The following is a 24,065-nucleotide window of genomic DNA, read 5'->3' as shown; positions in this document are numbered from 1 at the left end:
CGCGTCTGGAGCCTGGGATCCGCAACAAGAGAGGCCGCAACAGTGAGAGGCCTGCGCACCGCGATGAAGAGTGGCCCCCGCTCCCCGCAACTAGAGAAAGCCCTCGCACAGAAACGAAGACCCAACACAGCCAAAAATAAATAAATTAATTAAGAAAAAAAAAAAAAAACAGAGACTCTAACACTGAAAGGCTAGCAACAAAACAAGACAATTTTTTAGGAATCTGAATAACTTTATTACCTTGCAGATAAAATAAGTTCCTGAAATAAAGTGTTAAATGCATTTGTCTACACCACAATAACTAAACTGACTCCTTGAAGGGTGATATATTTAGAATTTAATAAGGTGGATTAAACTTAGTGTGGAAAGTAATACAAGATTATTTTAACAATTATTTTGAGTCTCGTTCTGGGCTTTTGCGTGAAACTACTCGTGTTGGGTGAATTGGGATTCTGGCCATTCCTTTTTCTTTTTTTTTTTTTTTCCGGTATGCGGGCCTCTCACTGTTGTGGCCTCTCCCGTTGCGGAGCACAGGCTCCGGACATGCAGGCTCTGCGGCCATGGCTCACGGGCCCAGCCACTCTGTGGCATGTGGGATCTTCCCAGACCGGGTCAAGAACCCATGTCCCCTGCACCGGCAGGTGGACTCTCAACCACTGCGCCACCAGGGAAGCCCCCATTTCTTTTGCTTTTGAAATGGTCATATATGAGGAAGTGCTAGCTCCAAGGACCATTTTGCCAAAAAGCTCCCATTCAATGTTCTGGGGATCCTCAAGGACACCCCCCAATTGGAGACTGAGACTGCTCTGACATGGAGTCACGGGGCCATGTTTTTTCTCATCAGTGTAGGAACTGACAGATTACCATCATCGTTCTCTAGAAAGTGATGACCCCTCTTCCAAGAAGAACAAGGAATAACAAATATAACCAATGTCTAAGAACCTCACATTTGTGTATTTTTTAGCAGATTTATCTAGCTCTTTGTTTCTTAGTCCAGCTGCACATTAGAACTTTCAGGGCAGAGTATATAAAATACTAATGCCCTGGTCCCTACGCCAGAAATTCTGAATCAATTTGTCTGGGTAGGGCAGATCCATTGGCGTTCTTCTTTAATTCATGGAATGGGTAATTTTGTGTATCAGAATCATCTGGGGAGTTTTAAACAATGCCAATGTCCAAGTCATAGCCTAGACTGATGAACAGAATTTCCTCTAGGGTGGGATCCAGGCAATACTATTTTCCAAAGGTCTTAGTTTCAGCCTAAGTTGAGACTTACCCTGAGCAAAGGGGATATTATAGGCCTGAATTGCTCTGCAATACCAGGTCCCAGGAAAGACTATTAACAGCAATGAGGGCACTCTTGCTGGAACAGGTGCCATCTCCTCCCCATGGACTCTTGGCCGTGGGCTGTGAGACCTGACCCTGTGTGTCTATATCCATCCCAAACAAGCCACACAAACACTGGACTCCAGCACTGTTTAGATGACTAAAGAATCCTTCATTTGTCCAAGGGTCAGAAAGAGTGTGGATAAGATCTAAATATTGTTGGGGGGATTGCTTTGGAGGTAAACTATAAGTAAAACTACTGGACTATCCCTCCTCTTTTGGACGTTGTGTATCAGTATTACTGCATACTAACCCATGTGAGTGCTTCCCCCTGGAGTTGTGCAAAGGTGACTCTGCTTAAAATGTCCATCTTGTTGCAATGAAGGGAATCAAAATATGATTCAACTTAGAGAGTGGAGTCATCCATAATTTTAGCAGACCTTAAAGCATCCAGCCGTATGGTACCAGTTTGAGTAAAAATGCCCTGTGATTTGCTATGTGGTGACCAGCTCAGCACCATGATGGCTCCCTCGAGATTGGATACGGGGCTTCCGTGAAGAACCCACTAGCCCTGAGTGCATTTCTCTGCAGGACTCACAACGGGGTTCACACCTTAACTTGCCAGGTTGGCCTGGCCTGTTCCTTCTGATTGACACTTAAAACCATCTAGCTCTACCTGTACCTTGGAATAGATGTTTGGGATTTTCCTTTCCTTCCTTATTGCCTTCTTTAAATTGCTGTTTTCTCCTCAAATTTCCTCCTTATCCTTCATCTGCAGGCCAGCCGCACCCATTACTACTTCAAGCCCAGGCTCTAGAGACCCCGGTGGTCTCAAGCTCTGCCTCCCAGACTCACTTTCGGGGGAAAGGAGGAAATGGGAAGGTTTCCACTGAACAAATGGAAGGGTGCTTTCAGGCTGAGACACCCAACGCCAGAACCATGTACCTGATGTGGGTGACGCATCTGCTGTTCCCTGCTCATCACACATAGCAACATGCTGCACCTGAGTGTGAGTGTGCTTCAGGGAAATGCAGTGATGACTCAGAGAATGTGCCGAGGGAAAAGGCCCGCGTTATCCTGGGGTCACAGGCGGGCGTTAGTACTTACACAAAGGTCATCTAAAGTACTGTCATGAGACTTCGGTACTCTTTTCTGCATAAAAGAGAGAAAGATTAAAGGACAATATTGAATGTGATGTATGCATCCGTCACTTATTTAAACAGCAATCTGTTGAGGGATTCAAGACACGGTTTACCCATTACTTCATACCTGTTTTTATGGATACACATATCTACTTGGAAAATAAAAAGTACCAAAGTACCACTGTTTGGCCCAATGCAAGTTCTATTCCCTGGCTCTCAGATGCAAAGTGGGGTTTTGTGAAGCCATGCAGGGAGTCTGGCCCTGGTTCCCACAGATGGAGTGGGAGAAACTCTGCTGGTTTTCTTGCTTTGAGAGGCCCTTAGGCATTTTTCTCTATATTAGAAAATGTCATCCCAACTGGAGGAGCTGCAGGGAGAGTATCAGGCCGAGGACTCATCGTCAACAGCTCCAGTGACCACAGGGCCCAGAGGCCTGGCATCCATGCAAGTGTCCCAGAGAAGAATGTCACCACCTATCACAGGTCTCCCAGGGCACAGCCCCAAAGATAAAATGTGCCCAAGTTTCCCAGGGTTGCAACTCTTCTTCCAGAAGGTCACCCTCCTCTTCCCTCCCTCTGAATCCCAAAAAGTCAGCTAGCTGACTCTTCAGAGGTAACTGACTACCACCCACTAACTTTACATTGCCATTGCGTTCCAATATTCAGTAGAATGACCTGACCTCCTTCCCTCTGGGACACAGGCAGCCTCAGCTTTTATCTGCAGCCCAGGGCAGAGTGGTCATGGAAAAGTGTGATCCATGGGACAGTGATCTGAGAGGTGTCCATGTCACTGCCCACGTTTCTGTGTGGCCTGAAGTTCACCACCCATCCCCATTAGTTATTCTTCCATGTTAGACAATGAAGTTGAAACAATCCTTGAGGTCAGAGATATTGTTTCAATCTTCTAATGACCATTGGGCATTTAGTGTGCACTCAATCATTGTATGTTGGATAAGTGAATAAACGAGTATCATTTCACTTAGGAACAGATCACTTGCTATCTCCTAAGCAAATATTAGCCTACAATAAAAAGATTGTTCTAAAGGTGTGTATCAGATTATTTTACAACACAGCAGCTGTCATCAAAAGGTGTTAGAGACCTTTGTGAGGAGCCAGGAAGCTGTCATGTGGCGCTGAGAGTGACACTGAAGATTCCAGAAGCCAAGGGGCAAGAGACGTTCTGAGAGGCACAGAGGACCCATGGAGGTAGTAATGGGTCCTGAGATCCGCCACTTGGGGAGCTTCTGTTCTCGCTCACAGGGAGATGCAAAATATAGAGGTAACTGCAGGTTGTTGCTAAAAAGTGCTGCACCCACAAATAAGGGTAGAATCTGTTGGTAGGACATTGTCAGCTTGTGTGGGTAATCTAACTGAGTAACTCTTGGCACCTGGGGAATGGTACAGATGCCGGTCTTTAATATACTCACTAAGTAGTGCAAATAATATGATAGTTTCCCTTTAGGAAATCCAGTGGGTGAAATGTCCCAAGGACTTAGAGTTCAAACTGTCCAGAACATCAGATAATGTAAAGGCCTGGACCTCACATTCCCAGTGGAACATGAAGTCCCATTGGCCAGCTACGTCTGACCTGTCTTAGAAATCTGTGAATGTCTTGAATGGCCGTTTCTACATGAAGTGTATAAGAATGGCACCTCTCACCTCCTCCTTCTTCTCAAGTTCTCATTCATACCCAGCCCTGGAAAAACCATCACCATGTCCTGAATCTACACTGCACCATACATATTTGTTTGTTGCCTCCAGAGAAGAAGGAATCACTTTCATAGATAGAAGGGAGGTCTGCACAGCACCCCCTTGAGGAGCTGAAAGAGTGGCATCAGAGTAAACAATTTTCCGGGTCAGCCCCTCCTATACTTAGACTGTGAATAAACTTTTGCTCCATCAGATTTCATTAAAGTTAGGAAATAGTACCATGATTTTAAAAATCTGGGTTTGAGTTGAAGATGACCCTATCACCTTATTATGATATATTTTTATGTATTCCAGCATCATGTCTTCTTTCACAACTTTGACACCCTTACATCTGCATCTATAGCTAAAGCGCATCCATGAGGTCTAGTTTGGTGGTTCCTTATCACCTCCATTGCAAATGGTTTACCATTCAAAGAAGATCTTGCCATATATACAACATAGTGTTCAAAGTAGCAACATTGAAGGTGCATACCGAAAGTTTTTAAAAGGTGGGAGTGGGGTGTTGGAGGAAGTTTAATAATAATTACCCAGTTGAGAAACCACAGAATAATACACAGTGCATGAAAAATCAGTTATGTAATGAGAACTTGTAGAAAGTTATGCAATAATCACCTTTCTCATCCTGCCATATTTCCTTGGAGGGTTATGGAGAAATCTTTTCTGAAAGATAAAAGGATCTAAGTATATGGTTGGCCTGTGAGTCTCGCATTTCGAACCTCCTCCCAAATATTTCTCCTGGGATGTCCCACTGTCAGCCCAAAGCCAAGGTGTCTAAATGAGAAATCATCTCGCTCTCCTCACTTGTACTTCTTCTAGAATATGATCAGTGGTAGCTTAAAAATCATCTTTAGAACTTTTTTTCCTCCTGTGCTTTTTTCCTAACTTTAAGAGGTTTTCCTTCATAATCTCTTTGACACCTCTCACCTCCTCTCCATTTCCACCAGTGTCACTCAAGCTTGAGTCCCTCTACCAGGGCTAGTCAATCAACACACACTTATCCCATGCCTATTTGGTGCCAGACATTCTGGCCAATCTTGGGCACACAAAGATGGACAAACCCAAGAGGGGTCTAGAGAGAAAAAGGGGATGCATGGAAGGATGAGAATAAAACCGTATAAGAAAGGCCTTAGTAATGGGCTCAAGAAGCCTAGGGAAGGGATGGTCAGGGTCAGGTCAGGCAGGGAATAGTCAGGGGAAAATGGCATTGGAGCTGAGCATTGCATGTTGAGTGTAGGTTTCTTCGGCTGAAAGACACTGAAGTCATTTCAAGGCCCCATGGCCACCTAAAACACTATTTTAAATATGTCATTTCACACCTCAGAAGACTTCACTGATTTTGCAGTATCTATATTGTGAGTTTAAACATATTAGCCTGGCATTAAATCCCTCCACAAACAGCTCCAGTTGATGGGTTATGCCTTATCACATACAATATGTCTACCTCAACCATGGTTCTGGTTTTCGTGCCATTCTTTGTCTGGAGTAACTTCTTCCTACTTGGTTGATTGTAAACTGTCTTCTTCTTTCAGTGCATAAAGCTGTCTGCATGCACTTGGGTCAGAATGACCTTTCCTTCCTCCAAGCTCCTGCATCCATCCTGACGGAGCCCCTTTTACAACAGTGATGCGCTGCATTGTACTGAGGTTAGGAATGTGGAACACCTCTCCCCAGGTGAGAGGATAAACTCAGAGGCATCTGGGCTTTAGCTATAACTCATCTGGGCTTTAGCCATAACAAATATTTGGTGAGCAAATAGTGACCTTATTCTTGGGGCACAGCAAGGAAAGTCACGTCTCCCATCCCTGTCACTGGAATACCTCGATCAGCCAACGTAGGGGCCTCCCACCGCAGCGAACACTTATCTTCCAGTTCTTGGATCTTTCGTGGCCTCCTCTGATTTCAAATTCCCTGGGGGTGAACCAGTCTCCATCCTCACTCTGTATACACTTCACCCAAACTCCTGTAAGACCAGGGTAAGTTAATCTTTAGCCCTCTTTGTTTTCAGATGGTGGGCTCCCAACACACTGGATCTGGACCTACCCAATTTGGTCTCAAGATCTAAAACAGGAGAGTCTAGCCTCCCCTTTCAGGCTTCAGAATCCCCAAACCTAGCCTTTAAGTCCTCTCAAAGGATATTTACTGCTTTGTGGCAACATTTCTTTAACCAATGTGCAACAACAACAACAAAATGATAATTACCATCAAAATCAACCTTTTAAAAGTATGTCAAAATCACCTATGAAGGAAAAGGAAGTGATTTTGAAGAGTGAGACCATTTCAATTTGCTAGGGATAGAGAACAAGTCAGAATCTCCTATGGACTTTGGGGAACCTCGGGTTGGGACTAAGATCTCCAATGGGGGCTCTGCGGCTCAGAATGGCACCACAGCAGCATCTGTGCCCTTTATTACACTTTTCATCCAGTTTAATGGCATTATTGAGCAGAGATTTTCCCATCCCTGAAATCATGGATAGCTGATATTAAAAATAATTGTGAAATGTTATCCAGTGGAAAATTTAAGTTATGTATAAAAGATAATCATATGCTTAACATCACTAGTCATTAGAGAAATGCAAGTCAAACCCACAATGAGATACCATTTCACACCCACTAACATGGCCATCATAGAAAAGTCAGACAATAACAAGTGTTGGCAAGGAAGTAGAGAAATGGGAGCCCCCATACACTGTTGGTGGGAATATAAAACAGTACAGCCACTGTGGAAAACATTTTGGTGTTTCCTCAGTAGGTTAAACATGGAATCATCATATGAACCAGCAATTCCACTCCTAGGTATATACCCAAAAGAATTAAAAACATACGTTCACACAAAAACTTGTACATGAATGTTCAAAACAGCATTATTCATAATAGTGAAAGAGTGGAAACAATCCAAACTGATGAAAAAATAAACAAAATATGGTATATACATACCATGGAATATTATATTATTGGGCAATAAGAAGGAATGAAGTACTAATATATACTATTATATGGATGAAGCTTGAAAACATAATCTTAAGTGAGAGAGCCAGTCCCAAGAGGGCACATATTATATGATTCCATTTAAATGAAATACCTAGAATAGGCCAATTTATGGAGCAGAAAATAAGATTACTGGAGAGAAAATAGCCCAGTTTAGGGCTGGGTGGTGGAGTGGGGTTAGGTGGGAATGGGCATTGATTGCTAATAGACATGGAGTTTCCTTTAGCAAAAAAATATTCTAAAATTAGATTGTGGTGATGGCTGTACCATCTTGTGAATATACAAATAAAACTCAACATTGACTGGTACACTCTCAGTGGTGAATTGTATCTCGGTTAAGCTGTTTAAATACTTTACCTCAATTACGTACATTAATTCCTCGCAGCTACACCATGAAGCAGGTTTTTAATGATTTCTTTTTTAGATAAAGAATTTCAGGGTCAGAAAGGTCCCATTCTCTACTCGGCTGAATCAGTCCCTCTCGGCATAGCTGAGGCTGGGACTCAGGTTGTCTGATTCTGAATTCTGTTCTATCCTTACTACATCAAGCACCTGCCCTGGTGAAAATCATCCAGAGGGAGAGAGGATATGAAGTTGGAGGCTGAGGGCCTCTTCCCTTTTACTTCTGCTTCATTTCTCTTTGGCCTCCCCATGGACACTTTCACGTGGGAGTAAGCACCTAAAATGTATGATTTCTTAAAGTGTGAAAATAGCAACTTAGGGATCCCTTCCTCCTCTCAAGCCAAACCATTGTCCCAATTCCTTCAACTATGTGTAATTCACATGGATAATTCCATTACTTCTCGTGATCCCTTCAGATAGGAATTGCAAATAGACCATAAAACCCACCTTCTTTCAATTTCTTCTTATGTAACATCCCCTTCACCTTACCACAGCTCACAGGAAGTATACGAGAGTGAAAATCCACTTTTTCATATCTGCGTTTTCTTTGCCCTGAAAGAGAAGATTCCTTCATTGTCTCATTTTCAATTGCGCACGTACTGCTTCTCCCATGTTGAGTTTGTTCCTATAAAGGTAGGGAGGAACTTGGAAAGCTTTATTCCATAAATCTCTAGGAAAAGTCTTTCTTCCAAGTGGCATTTTTGAAACATAACTACAGAATGTCTACCTCTACCTCATCCCTCAAATCTCACACAAAACAGAATGTGTTAACAGAGAAATTGGGCTTCAGTAAAACTGTCTTAGCTCCCAGTCCAGTCAGCCCCACTGATTCTTACGTGACAATGAAACATACAGCTGCATCATGTTCTGAAGGGAACCTCCAGTTATACTATTTCACTGCAGTTAGGTAGCTGGAACAAAGTGAGAGACTGTACTTGCATCTCTCTATTTGAGCGCTGGTTAGTGAGCAGAGAGAGAGAGTAATGATGGGGGAACCTAATGGAGGTGACGTCTGTCTTCTCTTTGTGTTCTCTGCTTTGCTTCACTTCTCCCTCACATCGGCTTTCTCCTTAGCTGAAAGAGGAGTTCAGGAAGCTCTAGGATAATCTGCAAGTTGCATGGTGGGGAGGGCTGCTAGAGACCTGATTCCACAGCAGCAGGGGTGAAAGGTCTTCAAACTAGCTCAAGGAGGATGTGTAACTGATGCTGACCCTCCAGCCAACGTTTTAGAGCTATGATGGGAAGAGGGGGAGCTGTCCATGGTCCAGTTTTGAGGTAGTAGGCTAGTAGAACTGGGATGAACTGAGAAGGATGGTGTGGGCCTAATTCACTCTCTTGCTTTACAGATGAAGAAATTGAAGCAAAAGCTGTCAAGTGACAGGTCCAAGCCCACACAGTCAGAAGAAGAGAATGACAGACTTCTGACTACCACTCCAGGCCACCCATGGTGTGCAATCTCTGACTCTCTGTGCAGCAGGGAAAGGGTCTGCTAAATAATATGTGGGTTGTATATGTGCCCTTTATATGAAAGCAGACTATTTCCAGACTATTTCAGTTCAGTGAAGACAGCATCACTGTGGTAGCCCCTGGACCCATTGGGTCTGGTTTAGATCTGTCACCAAGTTATGTTTGTGGAATTATCTTCTTTTTCTTTCATACACATTTGGAAAATGGACCAAATCATAGACGTTTTCCAACAGTTAGTAAAGCTACATAAAGCAATTAGGGAAATGGATTCATCAGTAAAAACACAGAGTAAAGCACAGGAAATTAGCTGCATAATTATTGAGAGTGTATTCCCCTTTTCTTCTTTACCTCTTGACTTAACTTTTTTCTGTGGGGCTCTGTCACTATGAGTTAAGTGGAGTCTCCCTCTGCCTCTCCTTCTCCCTAAGAAAATAGAAAAATAGAATCACAGTCACAGACATGCAGTTGCACTGTGTATATTAGTGCTTTACAGAATTTCCATTGAAATGTAACTTCCCATAAGCCTGTCTAACGCACAAAGAAAAATATATAATGCCTAGTCCTTAAGCACGAAGAATTAGATGGCAAATCTTAGACTCATCTTATATTTTACTTTTCATTGTCCCACATTAGTAAAACAAACAAATAATAGAAATCAGCATTTTATTTATGTCTCAAGCAGCCATGTGTTGAGTGCTTAATAGATGGCAATTGTACATCTACTAATGTACAATTAAAGGAAGTGAGTTAAGGGAAACCCTATGGTGGGCTTCACAGGTGAGACACATGTCCTGCACATCACCTAGAATGAAGTTATTTGTACATTTGTGTTGACAGTTTTAGTAATGTGACCAAGAGTTTTGTCCACCTGGGTTTAGACAAAGATATTAGAATCGAAGAAACTAACAAGAAGTCTAATCAAGAGAATGGGTAGAACTGAGTCCTCCAAAACCTTGATTTCAAATAGTAATTAAGGACTGACTCAGTAGACGTTGCAGCAGAGGCTGTTCTGCCATTTACAAGTTAATTGACGGTGGACATGCATCTCAGTATGTTTGCTATCATTCACATGTGTTTCATATTCTAAGGTAGGAAGATAAATTCATTTCCTGTTTTCTGTGTTCAATGCCTACCATCAAATGGCCACCATCTGATGGTGCTGAGTGGGGTAATACAGACCCCAGGAAGAAATATTTTCCAGACTACTCCTTCCTAACTGCTGCAAACTCCAAGCAGATTATGAGCATATATCAGACCAGCAAAGTAAAAAGGCTCTTTCCTTCAGTCAAACCCAAAATGGACGCATTGGTTGGAAAAATAATCCCATCTTCTGGTCTTTAGACTAAGCAGTTACTGAGAGGGTTTTCATTTCCTCAAGATCAAAATGGCCTCATGGGACAAATGTTGATGACTAGACCTTATCAGAAGATCAAACAAGTCACAACTTTGCAAGTTGTCACCCTGTTGTTATTTAACAAGATAATAGACTCTCAGACAAGAGGCCTACAGAGATTTCTAAACTTAAGAAATCTTAAGTTTAAGAAATCTTAAAACTTAAAGAAATGTCTAAACGTAAGAAAGTAGAAGACTTGGATAGTATAGCTGTGGGCTAAGGAGAACCACTAACAAGACAGAATTGCAGTTCTTAAAGAGGCAGGTTAATCTTTTGACTCCCTCTCACTTTCTCCCTCTGTAAGGTGGGTTCACTAGGCAATAGCAGGTCACCCAGCCAGGTATGGCTTTCTGAGGCTCTCCGCACCTCCTCTCTCACCCAAGATGCCAAAGTGGTGGAATACTCTAGAAGACCAGGATATTTCTGGTTCTCTTTCTCATTCCTCTCTCCTCTTCTAAAGGTCCATGCTCACAGCCCAGTGAGAAGAGATCCAGACATCTCTTCCTTGCCTCTCCCATATTCCAGTTTGGCTTGGCACTAAAGCTCTGATTACAACCTTGGACAGGCCAGCAAATGCAGAGTTCTTTCTTGCTCTCTGTCTCTATCTGTTGCTTCTGGTTATATCTTTCCTGGGTGGTAGGTATGTTGGATTTACCTTTCATCAAATCTGTTAGGCCTAATATTTGTAGGGAGAAAAAGGAAATACATTGAAGTCCATTCTAGTCTTTGGAGCTTCTAGTAAAAGGAGGTTTGGTGCTTAAAACCCACTAATTCATAATATAGCGCTACTGTATTTTACTTTCAAAACAGATTGGCTGAGCAAGGCAGGATTTAACTATTTCTGTGTCCCCAGGCTCTAGTGCCCATTTAATAACACTGAAACCCCATAACAAACCCTAATAAATACTATGGCAGTCAGATTACAATGTAAGGTTATTTTAAAAAAAATTGTTATGTTTGGTATTAACCACTAGAAGTAAATATGACAATTTTAAATTTAATACTGTTTTCTCAAAATCTTAGTAGAACTAAGTCCCAGCCGTTGAGAACAATTCACTAAGTGCCAAAAAGGGTGACCAACTGCCCCAGTCTGTTCAGGACTAAGGGGTATCCAGGATGCAGGACTTTCAGTGGCAGAACTTGGAAAGTCCTGGGCAAACCGGGTCGAGTTGGTCACCTTACTTCACAGCCTACGTCCAAAGGCAGTGCACCGAACCACCTATGCGACCGTCCAAAGTATTAGTGGAACAGGTCATGGCGGCCCTAGCTCTTCACTCATATCCAGGCTACATTTCTTTCCAAAAAAGTCAAGTTGGTGCCTCTTCCCTCACTGCGGAGTTAATGAAAGCATCTCGTGGAGGAAAGAGCTAGTGTTTGTGCACTTTCCTTATCCAGTGTCATCTCACAGCTGTCCCTGTCAAGTAAGACACTTCCACACTCTTATCTCTCCTCTCTCATCCACTTCCCCAATCCTGAATGGGCTCAAGCCAGCGGCTCTTGAGTGGGAGTAGAGACAAGAGAGAATGAGAGAAGACCCCGATTATGCCACCTCTCCACTGCAGGTGTTCCAGACCAAGCTTGCTCAGGCGGAAGGCAGGGAGGTGCTTTGAATTGGAGAAAATACTTAAGTTTTAATACCAGGCCTGAAAGGACCCCAATAACTGGAAAAAGACTCTTGTTCCTGTGAAAAGGGAACAGAAAAATGCTATGACCTGCCCAAGATAGGAAAAACTCACCTAGAAGGTAGATTTGAAAGGGGAATGAGAGAATGAACTTACTTTCTGTTTACAATTTATAAAAACTAGCCATTTTAATAAACCAATAATATAAGGTAAAGGAATTTTCATGAAAAACAGATAAAACTCAGAGGAAAAAAAAATTAGGTCCTGGGCAGTTAAGAGCTATGATATAAATGCAAACAATTTACAATCCTGGCTCCAAATGGGTTGCTTTCTAAAGATTTCATGGCTCTCAACTTGACTGGTAAGCTTGACTAGTAAAAAATTAACGAAGATCTGTGTTCCTCAAAACTTTAGCAAAATTTCTATTGACCCCCAGGGCAAAATAGAAGTGGCACAAACAATCTTACTCCTGATTTTGGCAGGGTCCTGCAGATGCCTTTTCACCTTCTTTCCACTCGAGGCCAGTTGGCCAGCAGCGTTGCTGTTGTCTAGGGGTAGGCAGGGGAAAAGATAGAGTTATGCAAACAGCAGCTGACATGTGAAACGAAAAGCAAGCGAGGAATTTTATGAGAGAGTATAATATAGTGGAAATAAAACATCAACTACGAGCCAGAAACCCAGGAAAATCCACTTAAACCTCTGTCCCTGTCTCTTCCTCCATAACATGGACCTACTATTGTTGTTCTATATTATCACAGAACATCAAGTGTTAAAGTTTTTTGAAAGTGCTTTATAAGCTGTGTATTACAAAGTACAATACCATAATTTATGGCTGTCTAATTGTAAAAATACATAAGAAATGTATCAATCTACCTCTGAACATGTGTTGAAAAGAGTTCAATTCAGAAGTATCAAAAAAAAAAAAAAAGCAAGTGAGGGAATATGGGTTTGAATTCTGAACCCCCCCCTGCACTATACACCTAGACAAGAAAGTTATGGCAAGGGATCTCAAGCAGGTGTCCAGAGCATTCTCTACTTACGAGGGACCACTTTTAAAGTACATACAAAATTTCATTATACTTTGGAAAAAAGTAGTTTAGAATTTATGTATGGACACACAGACCTAAATGAAAATGTCATAATGATTAAATACAAATATTTAGTGTTTTGAAAATAAGCATTCTTAAAATGGATGCAACCACTTTTTTCTCTCTTCCTGAACAATATTATACACATTCACTAATAGCGCAGCCATGTAAATTGGCAAGAATGTAAGATATATAGATTAGTGAAAATTAATAAATTTTAATTGGACTCTAAAATCTTGTATAGATCTAGTGATTCAAAATCGGAAATCATGTGGAAAATGAAGTCTAGCCCTCATTGTCTAGAGAAAAGTTGTTCCTTAAACCACTACTAAAATGAACAAGATTTCAGGGGTCTGATTAGAAGTAATATATACATGTTATTGGAAACTCAGAAAATAAAAATTGCATGAAACATCACCATCTGGAGATAGCCACAATTAACTTGTCAGACTTTTCTTTTGCATATTTTACTGTTTAAATGACACTTTTCCATTACAATAGTTGAACATGTTTAATATTTTGAGTATATACACATACCTTTAAAAAACACAAATAAAAATGTAAACATCACCTATATTCCAATGACCAAATTCAACTACTGCATATATTTTTATGGATGTACTGACATTGATTTTCCTATATATCTATATCTATGTCTCCCTCTATATATAGATTGATAAATATGTATAAATAAGGATTTATAGAGATATAAAAACAAATAATGCTTATATATATATTTTCTTTAACACACACATACATGCACACACATACACATACAGTCTGCTTTATTCATTTAGCCTTTAGAACATCTCTCCAAATCAATGTTTCCTGACCTAGGAAAGAAGCCACATATCGAGGATGGCAGTGTCTTGGTAGCATTTAGCTCTGGACTATTACACACGTGAGATATAAACCATTTTGTTGAAGCCACTGTATTTTTGGGCTTCTTTATTAAAGTGTCTTGGCCTATATCCTGACTGACACAGTAGCTAGGAAACTATTATTGTCCTCAAAAGACTGCAGGCTGCAAGAAGACAATAAGCAGTGCCTTATAAACTGAACAGGTGTGACTACTTCACTTTGCTGCTTACCTTTTTGAGGTATTTTTCTCTGATGTTTCATTTTTACTCTTGACCAGGAATGCCCTTTCTTTTTTTCTTAAAAAAAACATAATAAAGTTAATTACTTAGAGCTGTAAATATAATTCTCAAAGCCTTATATATCAGTAGTTTTCAAGTATTTTTTTCAGACCTTAGTTCACAAGAATGGGGCCAATTTCTTAACTACCAGTGTAGCAGTGTGAGGTTGATTTTGAGCTATATTTTACCCTGCGTAGATTTGGAGACTATAGGAGATGACTTTCTCTTGAACAAATATCAATTTGTTCCCTTTTCAAGTGTTTTTATGTAAATTCAAATGTTCTGAATTTGGGAGGCATTCTCAACTTTAATATGGAGAACTGCCATTAAATAATCTCTGTATTCTTGCAGTTGTAACACAAATCTTCTCACTTATGTTTAATATAGTGCCTGAAATTCCCAGAGGACTTAAGGAAACAGAGTGGATTTTGTGTTGTGTTTTGCTTTCTTATGTGTGATATGAAAATGTGTGAATGTGCGAAGACCACTGGTGCTGGGCAAGTAGCTCAGTGCTGACTTACAAGGCAGGAAGGGCCAAAAAGCCTTGCTCTTCAAATGGAAATGCTATATTCAAGAATGCTGGATCTACCATATGATCCAGCAACCCCACTCCTGGGCATATACTCGGAAAAGATGAAGACTCTAATTCAAAAAGATACATGCACCCCAGGGTTCATAGCAGCACTGTTTACAGTAGTCAAGACATGAAAGCAACCTAAGTGTGCATCAGGAGATGAGTAGATAAAGATGTGGTATATCTATACAATGGAATATTACTCATACATGAAAAAGAACAAAATGACATGTGGCAGCAACATGGATGGACCTAGAGATTATCATATTAAGTGAAGTAAGTCAGAGAAACACAGGTATCATGTGATATCACTTATATGTGGAATCTAAAAAAATGATACAAATGAATTATTTACAACACAGAACTAGACTCACAGACATAGAAAACAAACTTATGGTTACCAGAGGGAAAAGGAGTACGGAGGGACAAACTAGGAGTATGGGATTAACAGTTACTACTATATACAAAATAGATAAACAACAAGTTATATTCACTGTATAGCACAGGGAACTATACTCAATATCTTGTAATAACCTATAATAGAAAAGAATCTGAAAAAAATATATAACTGAATCACTTTGCTGTACACCTGAAACTAATACTATATTGTAAATTAATTAATTCAATTTAAAAAGAAAAGAAAAAAAGAGAATGCAGCGACTGCCCCAGTGGCACCTGGGTTTTCTATTCTACTTCACAGCCTGAAGCAAATGTCAGCCTCACTGAGGTCTTCAATTCACCAAGATTCCCCAGAGGCCTGGGCCTGGTGCACTGATGCTTGGCTAAGCTGACAGCCAAAGCCCACTGGGCCACTGTGGCTGTTTGGCCTCAGAGCCAGCTTGGCAGAACCAAAGCCGATGTGGTCACTCCTCTGGTTGGCGGAAGTCAGATGACTGGGCTTTTGCACATAAGCTACATGCTTGGTCGTTCATGTGGAAAACTACAGACTGGCAGAGTAGGGACACTGATCTATGGGGCAGTGATTGTGGAAATGAACCGTGGTGCTGATGACCAGTCTGGGCCCCTCATGGGAATGCCCAGGTGCCTGGTCTTTACTGACGGAGGCTGACACCACGATTCTGACGCAGGGGTTATGGCTGATCGCCAGGCTCATGACTCCTGCTAGAAGCTGGCCCATTTGTCCCACGTGGGCGGAGCCACACTGCAAGGGGCTTTGCCTCTACCTGCTCCTGCCTGACCAGGCTTCAAGATGCTCTTGGGGTTCTGGGCGGTGCCGCAACATGGTCTATACTTCTGCTTACAGACCAGCTGACTCTGGCCGTACCATTGTGACCCTAGAAAGTCACGGGTATCTTGAGCCTGGCTGCCCGGACCACTACACTCTGACAGTGATGTGCCCTTTAACAAAAGAGCTCTTCACAATGCACTGACTATCTGGCCCACAACCCTCATCTCCTGTCCATACACCTCTGTAAGGCTCTTTGGTTACTGAAGGTAGCTGTCTCCAGAAAGGGATCAGCTCCTTCCTGGATAATGATCAGGACAAAAGAGGTGAGGGGTTAATAGTATTACACAGGCCAATTCTGAAAATCCAGGATTCTGTTTGAACATTCCTGGGAATGATGCCTCATTCTTTCCCCAACCAGCCTGGAAGGCACAGCCTTTGAGGGCCTAAGGGATTCAGATTTAATTCTGGTTATTTTATGAAAGTGTCTTTGCCCCACTTGTATCTGACTATTCTGAATGAAAGGTCTGAGTGGGAATAAGAAATGATTGGCAAAGAAATATGAAGTCCCAGCCACTGGAATGTTATACACATATTTTGCAGCAGTGAAGGAAGAAGAAAACTCCAGGCATCTGAGGAGGGAATCCCATAAGCTCTAGAAGGTACAGGGGATGGAGGTACATTAATAATATCTATCTTTCAGAACTTCTCTGAATCCTTCTTCCAGAAGGAAAATGCTTGGTACAGCTCTCCCACTACAAAGATGCGGAATCTACTCTTCACCAGGTACAAGAAAAGGAGCTGGTCCCAGCGTCTGCATATCCCATGCAGAGTCCCTCCAGACATCACCCCCACCCCCATTCTCAGCCATTCTATGGTGGGGGGTGAAGAATAAACACCATCTGGTTGGTGTCATGGACAAAGAGGACAGATCAGATGGACTGTCCTCAGGAAGTGTCTGCCCTCCAAATCAAGGACTAGACGCAATGAACAGAACTGGGAACTTTAAGGCTTACAGTTGGCCAGGGGCCCACCCTGGAGATACTGTCCACCTTCCCCCTGGCTGATGTATGTCCCATTAGGGGACCTCAACCACTGTAAATGTTTCCCTTCCAGGGGCACCATGTGTGCCCTTGGGATTGTACTTCTTGTGTGAAAGCCAGGCATTCACCTGCCTCTCTCATGCAAATGTGGAGAATTACACCTTAGGGGTGGTTATTAGAGAGCTAAGGCATTTATGGTTTATGAAATTCATTAAATGCAGCAGGAAATAAATTGAATGGACTTTGCCCTAGCCTACATTGGTTGGATTAATCAGGGTGGCTGGTGGAACGGTATCTTCATGGGGAAATTTGCCAGAATCTGATGTGTGATGTGAATTTGTTGGTGGGGGGGAGGGTGGTTCTGTGGCATTTCCACATGGCTGAGAGTATCTTTTCAAGGATGTTTGAAAAGCTAACAGCTTTGGAAGCTAGAGATAGTGTCGCCTTCCAGGTCAGAGGGCAGATTTGTTTCATGACCAATATAAAATGGAGAATGTCTCCCTCCTTAGAAATATTCCAGAATAGTAAAATTTTCTTAAATTCCAGCTAATGCCTCCCTCATGGATAAGTTTTGTGCAGGTTTGCTAGTAACCCCCTTCTAAGACTGGGGGTGTTCCTCAACTTGGGCAGCTTGTGTGTGCCATATTACTAACCCCTATGTGGGTTTAAGGAGACAAAAAAACTGATGCACCTAGCCTATATCTCAGCAATTTCATTTATAGGAATTTATACAAGAGGTATAAAGGCATAGAGCCACAGAAAAGTTTCTACAAGAATGTTCATTGCAGCTTTTTCATATTAGCCCAAAACTGGAAACACTTGTGGTGTCAATAAATAGAAGAAAGTATACACAAAATATGGTATAGTCCATACAATGTAACCTATTTTGTAACAAAATGGTACAAACTACTGATATATTCAACAATATGGATAAATCTCAAAAACATTATGCTGAGTGGAATAAACCTTACACCAAAAGAGAACATGCTCTAAAATCATATATAAAGTTTTATACCAAGCCAAATTAAGTTATCATGAAAAAAAAATAAGAATAGTGGTTGCCACTGATGAGTGAGGGATAAGGATATACCAGAAAGGGCATAAGTGCTTCCACCATGATGGTCATGTTCTGTATCCTGATAAGGATTTGGATTACATGGGAGAATACATTTATTAAAACTCATCAATGGTACACTTAGTATTTGTACATTTCATTATAAACTTTATCTTGCAAACAAGTATTGAACTCTAGTTAATGATGTACATGGCTGAAGTATTTGGGGAGAAGTATACTGACGTCTGCAACTTTGAAATGTTTCAAACTTGAAGATGGGTTAGTGGATATATAGAGAAATGGATAGATGGAAAGAAATCTGATAAAGCAAGAATAGTACAATGTTAATTGTGAAACTATGTTAAAGTATTCTGGTGTTTACTGTAAAATTCTCCCCAGTTTTCTCTAAATTTAAATTTTCCATGATTCAGTGTTGGAGAAAGAGCTTTTAGAGAGAAAGGACAGATTATTTACCAAGAAATGACAATCACAATAAAAGAGGAATTTGCATCAGTCAGTCACAAAACAGATTCTAGAAGACAATGTAGTAAACACTTTATTAATGAAAAATAAAAGTCAACCTAGAAATTTTAACCTTGGGTCTATCAAAAAAAAGACAAATTTGCACATACAACACTTGAAAAATTTACCACTTAGAGACCACTCAATAAAAGAACCAAAGGATTTAATTCAGCTAGACAAAAAGCAAAATCAAAGAAAAGAAACAATGATGAGTACATAAAATGATTTTTAAAAATTTTAATTTAAGTAAATATCAACTGCAAAAATCATAATATTAATAGTTTCAAAATTGTAATTAAAAGAAAATAAAATGTTAAACAATAGCTAAATGGTAGAGATGGATGGTCAACCTGTAGTGAATCCATGCTAAGATCCTTATCATCTTTGGGGATTGGGGCATGGTTCAAAAGATTACAGAAATTTATCTCTAATCGCCAAACCAGCAGGGAAAAAAGGTAGAATACAGAATTCTATCTCAGCCCATTTGAAAGTAGGAAAGGACACAAAAACACAGAAAAATAAAGATGAACAGTGATATAGAATCTATAAGTCCACATATATTAGGAATCAGAATAAATGTAAACAAATAAAATTTAACTATTAAAAGATGAGGATTATCAGAGAAGTTTAGAAAAAGCTAAGTGTTGTTACATAAGGCCTAAAACAAAGCTGCAAAAAAGGGCTTAATGCAAAGGGAGTAAAAAACCTCAAAAACATAAAAGTTCATGGAACACTATCAGCACCCTGAAAAAGAGATTTAAGATCAAAAGCATTAATAGGGATAAAGAGGAACACTGTATAATAATAAAAGGAAAAAATCCACTAAGTTATACAGTCATGAATAGCCTCAAAGTATTTAAAGTAACACAACAGAGGAGTGAGGAGGCAAATACACAACCATGTGGGAGAACTTACCACATCTAAATAGAAACCTGATAGAAAGAATATAAGCTACTTTAGAAGATTTAGAAGAACCAAACAACAAAGTTGTGCTTGATAAAGACTGTTTATGGGGAGAAGCCAGATCCCAAGAAATAGTTCAATGCACACTATTTTTAAGTGGCACAGAACATTCACAAATACTGACGTAAATTAGGATGCAAAGGAACTTTCAACAAATTTTAAAGAATTGACGAGGTCAGTTTGTTAAAACTCATCCAATCATACCTTAACAGTGATGAGTGCTATTATAGAAAATTATAGCTCAATAAAGCTGACAAGGAAAGTAAAAATGTGCAAGATCTATTTAAAAAACTAAAACTTTGTTGAAGAATGTAAAATGTGATCTGAATAAATGAGTAGTTCATTCTCCATGTAAAACCCTCATTTCTACCCAAATTTATCTCCAAATTGAATGTATTTTCAAAGTTCCAGTGCAGTTGGGGAGCTATTAAGAGGAAATCTTGATTGATTCTAAAATTCATGCACAGTGAGGGAGCCAGAATTACTGAAATTCTGAAACCTCCTTTTCTCTTGCTTCTCATTATATTTTTTTACTTTTTTTCTTTGTTAAAATAAAGTATAACAAGTAGGAATAGAAAATTTTACTTTAAAGCACTGTAATTAAACCGACTTGATAACACGGTATTGTGAAGCAATTATATTCCAATAAAGTTCTATTTAAAAAAATAAAATAAACTGACCAGCATTTCAGAGTAGAGTCAGACACAGATCTGTGAATACAGGAAAAGGCACAAGAGGGCATTAAAATCATGAAGAAAAAAATGTTGGTGTTCATAGGCACATGAAAAAATGTTCAACATCGCTAATCATCAGGGAAATGAAAATCAAAACCACAATGAGACATCTGTCAGAATGACTATCATCAAAAAGAATACAAACAGCAAAATTGGAAAGAACGTAGAGAAAAGGGAACCCTCCTACCCTGTTGGTGGGAATGTAAGTTGATGCAGCCACTGTGGAAAAAAGTTTGGGGGTTTCTAAAAAAACTAAAAATAGAATTATCATATGGCCCAGCAATCCCACTCCTGGGCATATAGCCATAGAACACAAAAACACTAATTTGAAAAGATACATGTATTCCAATATTCACAGCAGCATTATTTACGCTGCCAAGATATGGAAGGAACCTAAGTGTCCATCAACAGATGAATGGAAAAAGATGTGGTGTATATATATACTATGGAATACTACTCAGCCATAAAAAGAATGAATTTGCAGCAATATGGATGGATTTGGAGGGAATTATGCTAAGTGAAATAAGCCAGACAGAGAAAGGCAAATACTGTATTATATAACTTATATTTGGAACCTAAAAAAACACAACAAAGTAGTCAAATATAACAAAAAGAAGCAGACACATATATAGAGAACAAACTAGTGGTTACTAGTGGGGAGAAGGAAGAGGGGAGGGGAAATATAGGGATGGGAATTAAGAGGTACAAACTATTAGGTATAAAACAAGCTACAAGAATATATTGTACATCATGGGGAATATAGCAAATATTTTATAATAACTATGAATGGAATATAACCTTTAAAAACTGAATCACTATATTGTACACCTGTAACATATAATATTGTACATCAACTATACTTCAATTTAAAAAAAAGTGTTGGTGTTATTCCTTGTAATTACTATCTCACATCATACACAAAGAAGTGAATCCTATGTGAATAATAGCTTTAAGCATTTAAAAGCACTAAGTACTTCAAATATTCTAGAAGCAAATATAAATATTTTAAAAATCTTGAGATGGAAAATATCTTTGTACATTATAAACAAAACCTAGAAGCCATAAAGGAAAACCTTGATAGATCTTACTACATAAAATTTTCAAATTTCTCTAGAACAAAATATGCTATAAACAAGCCTAAGAGAATAACATCAAATGAGACAAAATAGTAACCACATACATAGGCAAAATTATATATATATATATATATATATATATATATATATATATATATATATATATATATATATTCCGATGCTTCTTCAGCATGGTTAAAAAAAAAAAGATAGCAATACTGGGCAAGGCTTACATGCCAGCCATTTTTATTTATTTATTTATTTTCATCAGCCATTTTTAGAAAAAGGAACACAAACAACCAATAACAAATGAAAAGTGCTTGACCACAACAAAAATGAGAGCAATGCAAATTAAAGCAGAATGAAATGAAACTTTTTACAATTAAGTTTGGCAAAATGTTAAATGTTTATAATGTCTGTGCATGATATACTGCTTTAAACTAAGGGAAATGTAACAGTAAGAATAGATTTATGATATAATGTGTTAGTATATGATATACATGTGTTAATACATGCATAGAAAAATCTAGAAAGATATACATCAATCAAAATTTACAAAGAGCATATATTTTAAAATTTTAAAAACAACAAAATTTTTGAAAAAATATAAGTCTCACTGAGCTAAAATCAAAGAATCCAGAGAGCTCTGTTCCTTTCTGAAAGCCGTAGGGGATAATTCATTTCTCTACCTTTTCCAGCTTCTGAAGGCTGCCCACATTTCTTGGCTCATTGTTCCCTGCCTTCATCTTCAAAGCCAGCCACATTGTATCTCTCTGATCATTATTCTATAGTCACATATCCTCTCTCCATAGAAGGAAAGGTTTTCTGATTTTAAGGACCCCTGTGATTTGATGGGGGCCACCCAGATAATCTAGAAAAACCTCCACATCTCAAAACCCTTAACTTAATCACACCATCAAAGTCTCTTTTACCAGGTGAAGCAACAGATTACAGGTTCCACGGACTAGAAAAAGGACATCTCTGTTTCTGTTGGTATAAAGTTTTCAAGAATCTTATCAATCTCTGATGTATGTCATGGGGATCTCCTCCATTAGACAACAGTCTCTTCTACAGATCTTTCCTGTATACTCACATATCTATTTTTCACTTCTGCTGAGATGGTTGAAGGTATCTATGGGTCACAAACTTAACCTCTTCAAAGAACATTTTATATGACTGAATACCCTGAATTTTCACTACTTCTGGGGCATTAGCAAAAAGTTATACAGCCACACTCTGGGTTGTCACTGCAGAGCACATTTTCCTGACAATGACGCTCCTAATATGAGCATCTTTTGCAATCTGAATAGGCTAAGAATTTTCCAAATCATGAAGTTCTTATTCCTTTTGTTTAGCAGTTCTTCCCTTGACTTATCTCTTTCCTCTCACAGTTTACTCTAAGCAGCAACATGAAACCAGCTACACCTTTATCATAGTACTTAGAAATCTCCTTAGCTATATATCCAGAAAATTCTGCTTTCTGCATAACTGCAGGATAGAATTTCACTGAGCTTTCTGCCACTATATAATAAGGATCCCCTTTCCTTTAATTTCCAAACACATGTTCCTAAAAAAAGACCTAAATGTAAGGCCAGAAACTATCAAACTCTTAGAGGAAAACATAGGCAGAACACTCTATGACATAAATCACAGCAAGGTCCTTTTTGACCCACCTCCTAGAGAAATGGAAATAAAAACAAGAGTAAACAAATGGGACCTAATGAAACTTAAAAGCTTTTGCGCAGCAAAGGAAACCATAAAGAAGACCAAAAGACAACCCTCAGAATGGGAGAAAATATTTGCAAATGAAGCAACTGACAAAGGATTGATCTCCAAAATTTATAAGCAGCTCATGCAGCTTAATAACAAAAAAACAAACAACCCAATCCAAAAATGGGCAGAAGACCTACATAGACATTTCTCCAAAGAAGATATACAGAGTGCCAACAAACACATGAAAGAATGCTCAACATCACTAATCATGAGAGAAATGCAAATCAAAACTACAATGAGATATCATCTCACACCAGTCAGAATGGCCATCATCAAAAAATCTAGAAACAATAAATGCTGGAGAGGGTGTGGAGAAAAGGGAACCCTCTTACACTGTTGGTGGGAATGTAAATTGATACAGCCACTGTGGAGAACAGTATGGAGGTTCCTTAAAAAGCTACAAATAGAACTACCATATGACCCAGCAATCCCACTACTGGGCATATACCCTGAGAAAACCATAATTCAAAAAGAGTCATGTACCAAAATGTTCATTGCAGCTCTATTTACAATAGCCCAGAGATGGAAACAACCTAAGTGTCCATCATCGGATGAATGGATAAAGAAGATGTGGCACATATATACAATGGAATATTACTCAGCCATAAAAAGAGACGAAATTGAGTTATTTGTAATGAGGTGGATAGACCTAGAGTCTGTCATACAGAGTGAAGTAAGTCAGAAAGAGAGAGACAAATACCGTATGCTAACACATATATATGGAATCTAAGAAAAAAAAATGTCATGAAAAACCTAGGGGTGAAACAGGAATAAAGACACAGACTTACTAGAGAATGGACTTGAGGCTATGGGGAGGGGGAAGGGTAAACGGTGACAAAGCAATAAAGAGGCATGGACATAAATACA

The 24,065-nt window shown here is 39.5% G+C and overlaps 1 protein-coding gene across 7 annotated transcripts in view; it reads right to left on the bottom strand.

The window, feature by feature from the left end:
- LOC307187956 (nuclear body protein SP140-like protein) overlaps positions 1-24,065 on the bottom strand; it is a 77,872-nt gene that overhangs the window by 4,302 nt on the left and 49,505 nt on the right. For all 7 annotated transcript variants that reach the window (XM_079924551.1, XM_079924552.1, XM_079924550.1 and 4 more), the window contains 7 exons: positions 14,226-14,291; positions 12,514-12,594; positions 9,380-9,454; positions 8,012-8,116; positions 5,995-6,137; positions 4,790-4,837; positions 2,434-2,478 (listed from right to left, as the gene is read on the bottom strand). In XM_079924551.1, the coding sequence (XP_079780677.1) occupies positions 2,434-2,478; positions 4,790-4,837; positions 5,995-6,137; positions 8,012-8,116; positions 9,380-9,454; positions 12,514-12,594; positions 14,226-14,291 (563 nt within the window). The remainder of the gene's footprint in view (positions 1-2,433; positions 2,479-4,789; positions 4,838-5,994; positions 6,138-8,011; positions 8,117-9,379; positions 9,455-12,513; positions 12,595-14,225; positions 14,292-24,065) is intronic.

This window comes from Stenella coeruleoalba, assembly GCF_951394435.1.
Source record: "Stenella coeruleoalba genome assembly, chromosome: 6".
NCBI classification, from domain to species: Eukaryota; Metazoa; Chordata; class Mammalia; order Artiodactyla; family Delphinidae; genus Stenella; species Stenella coeruleoalba.
This window is presented reverse-complemented; position numbering and strand designations above follow the sequence as displayed.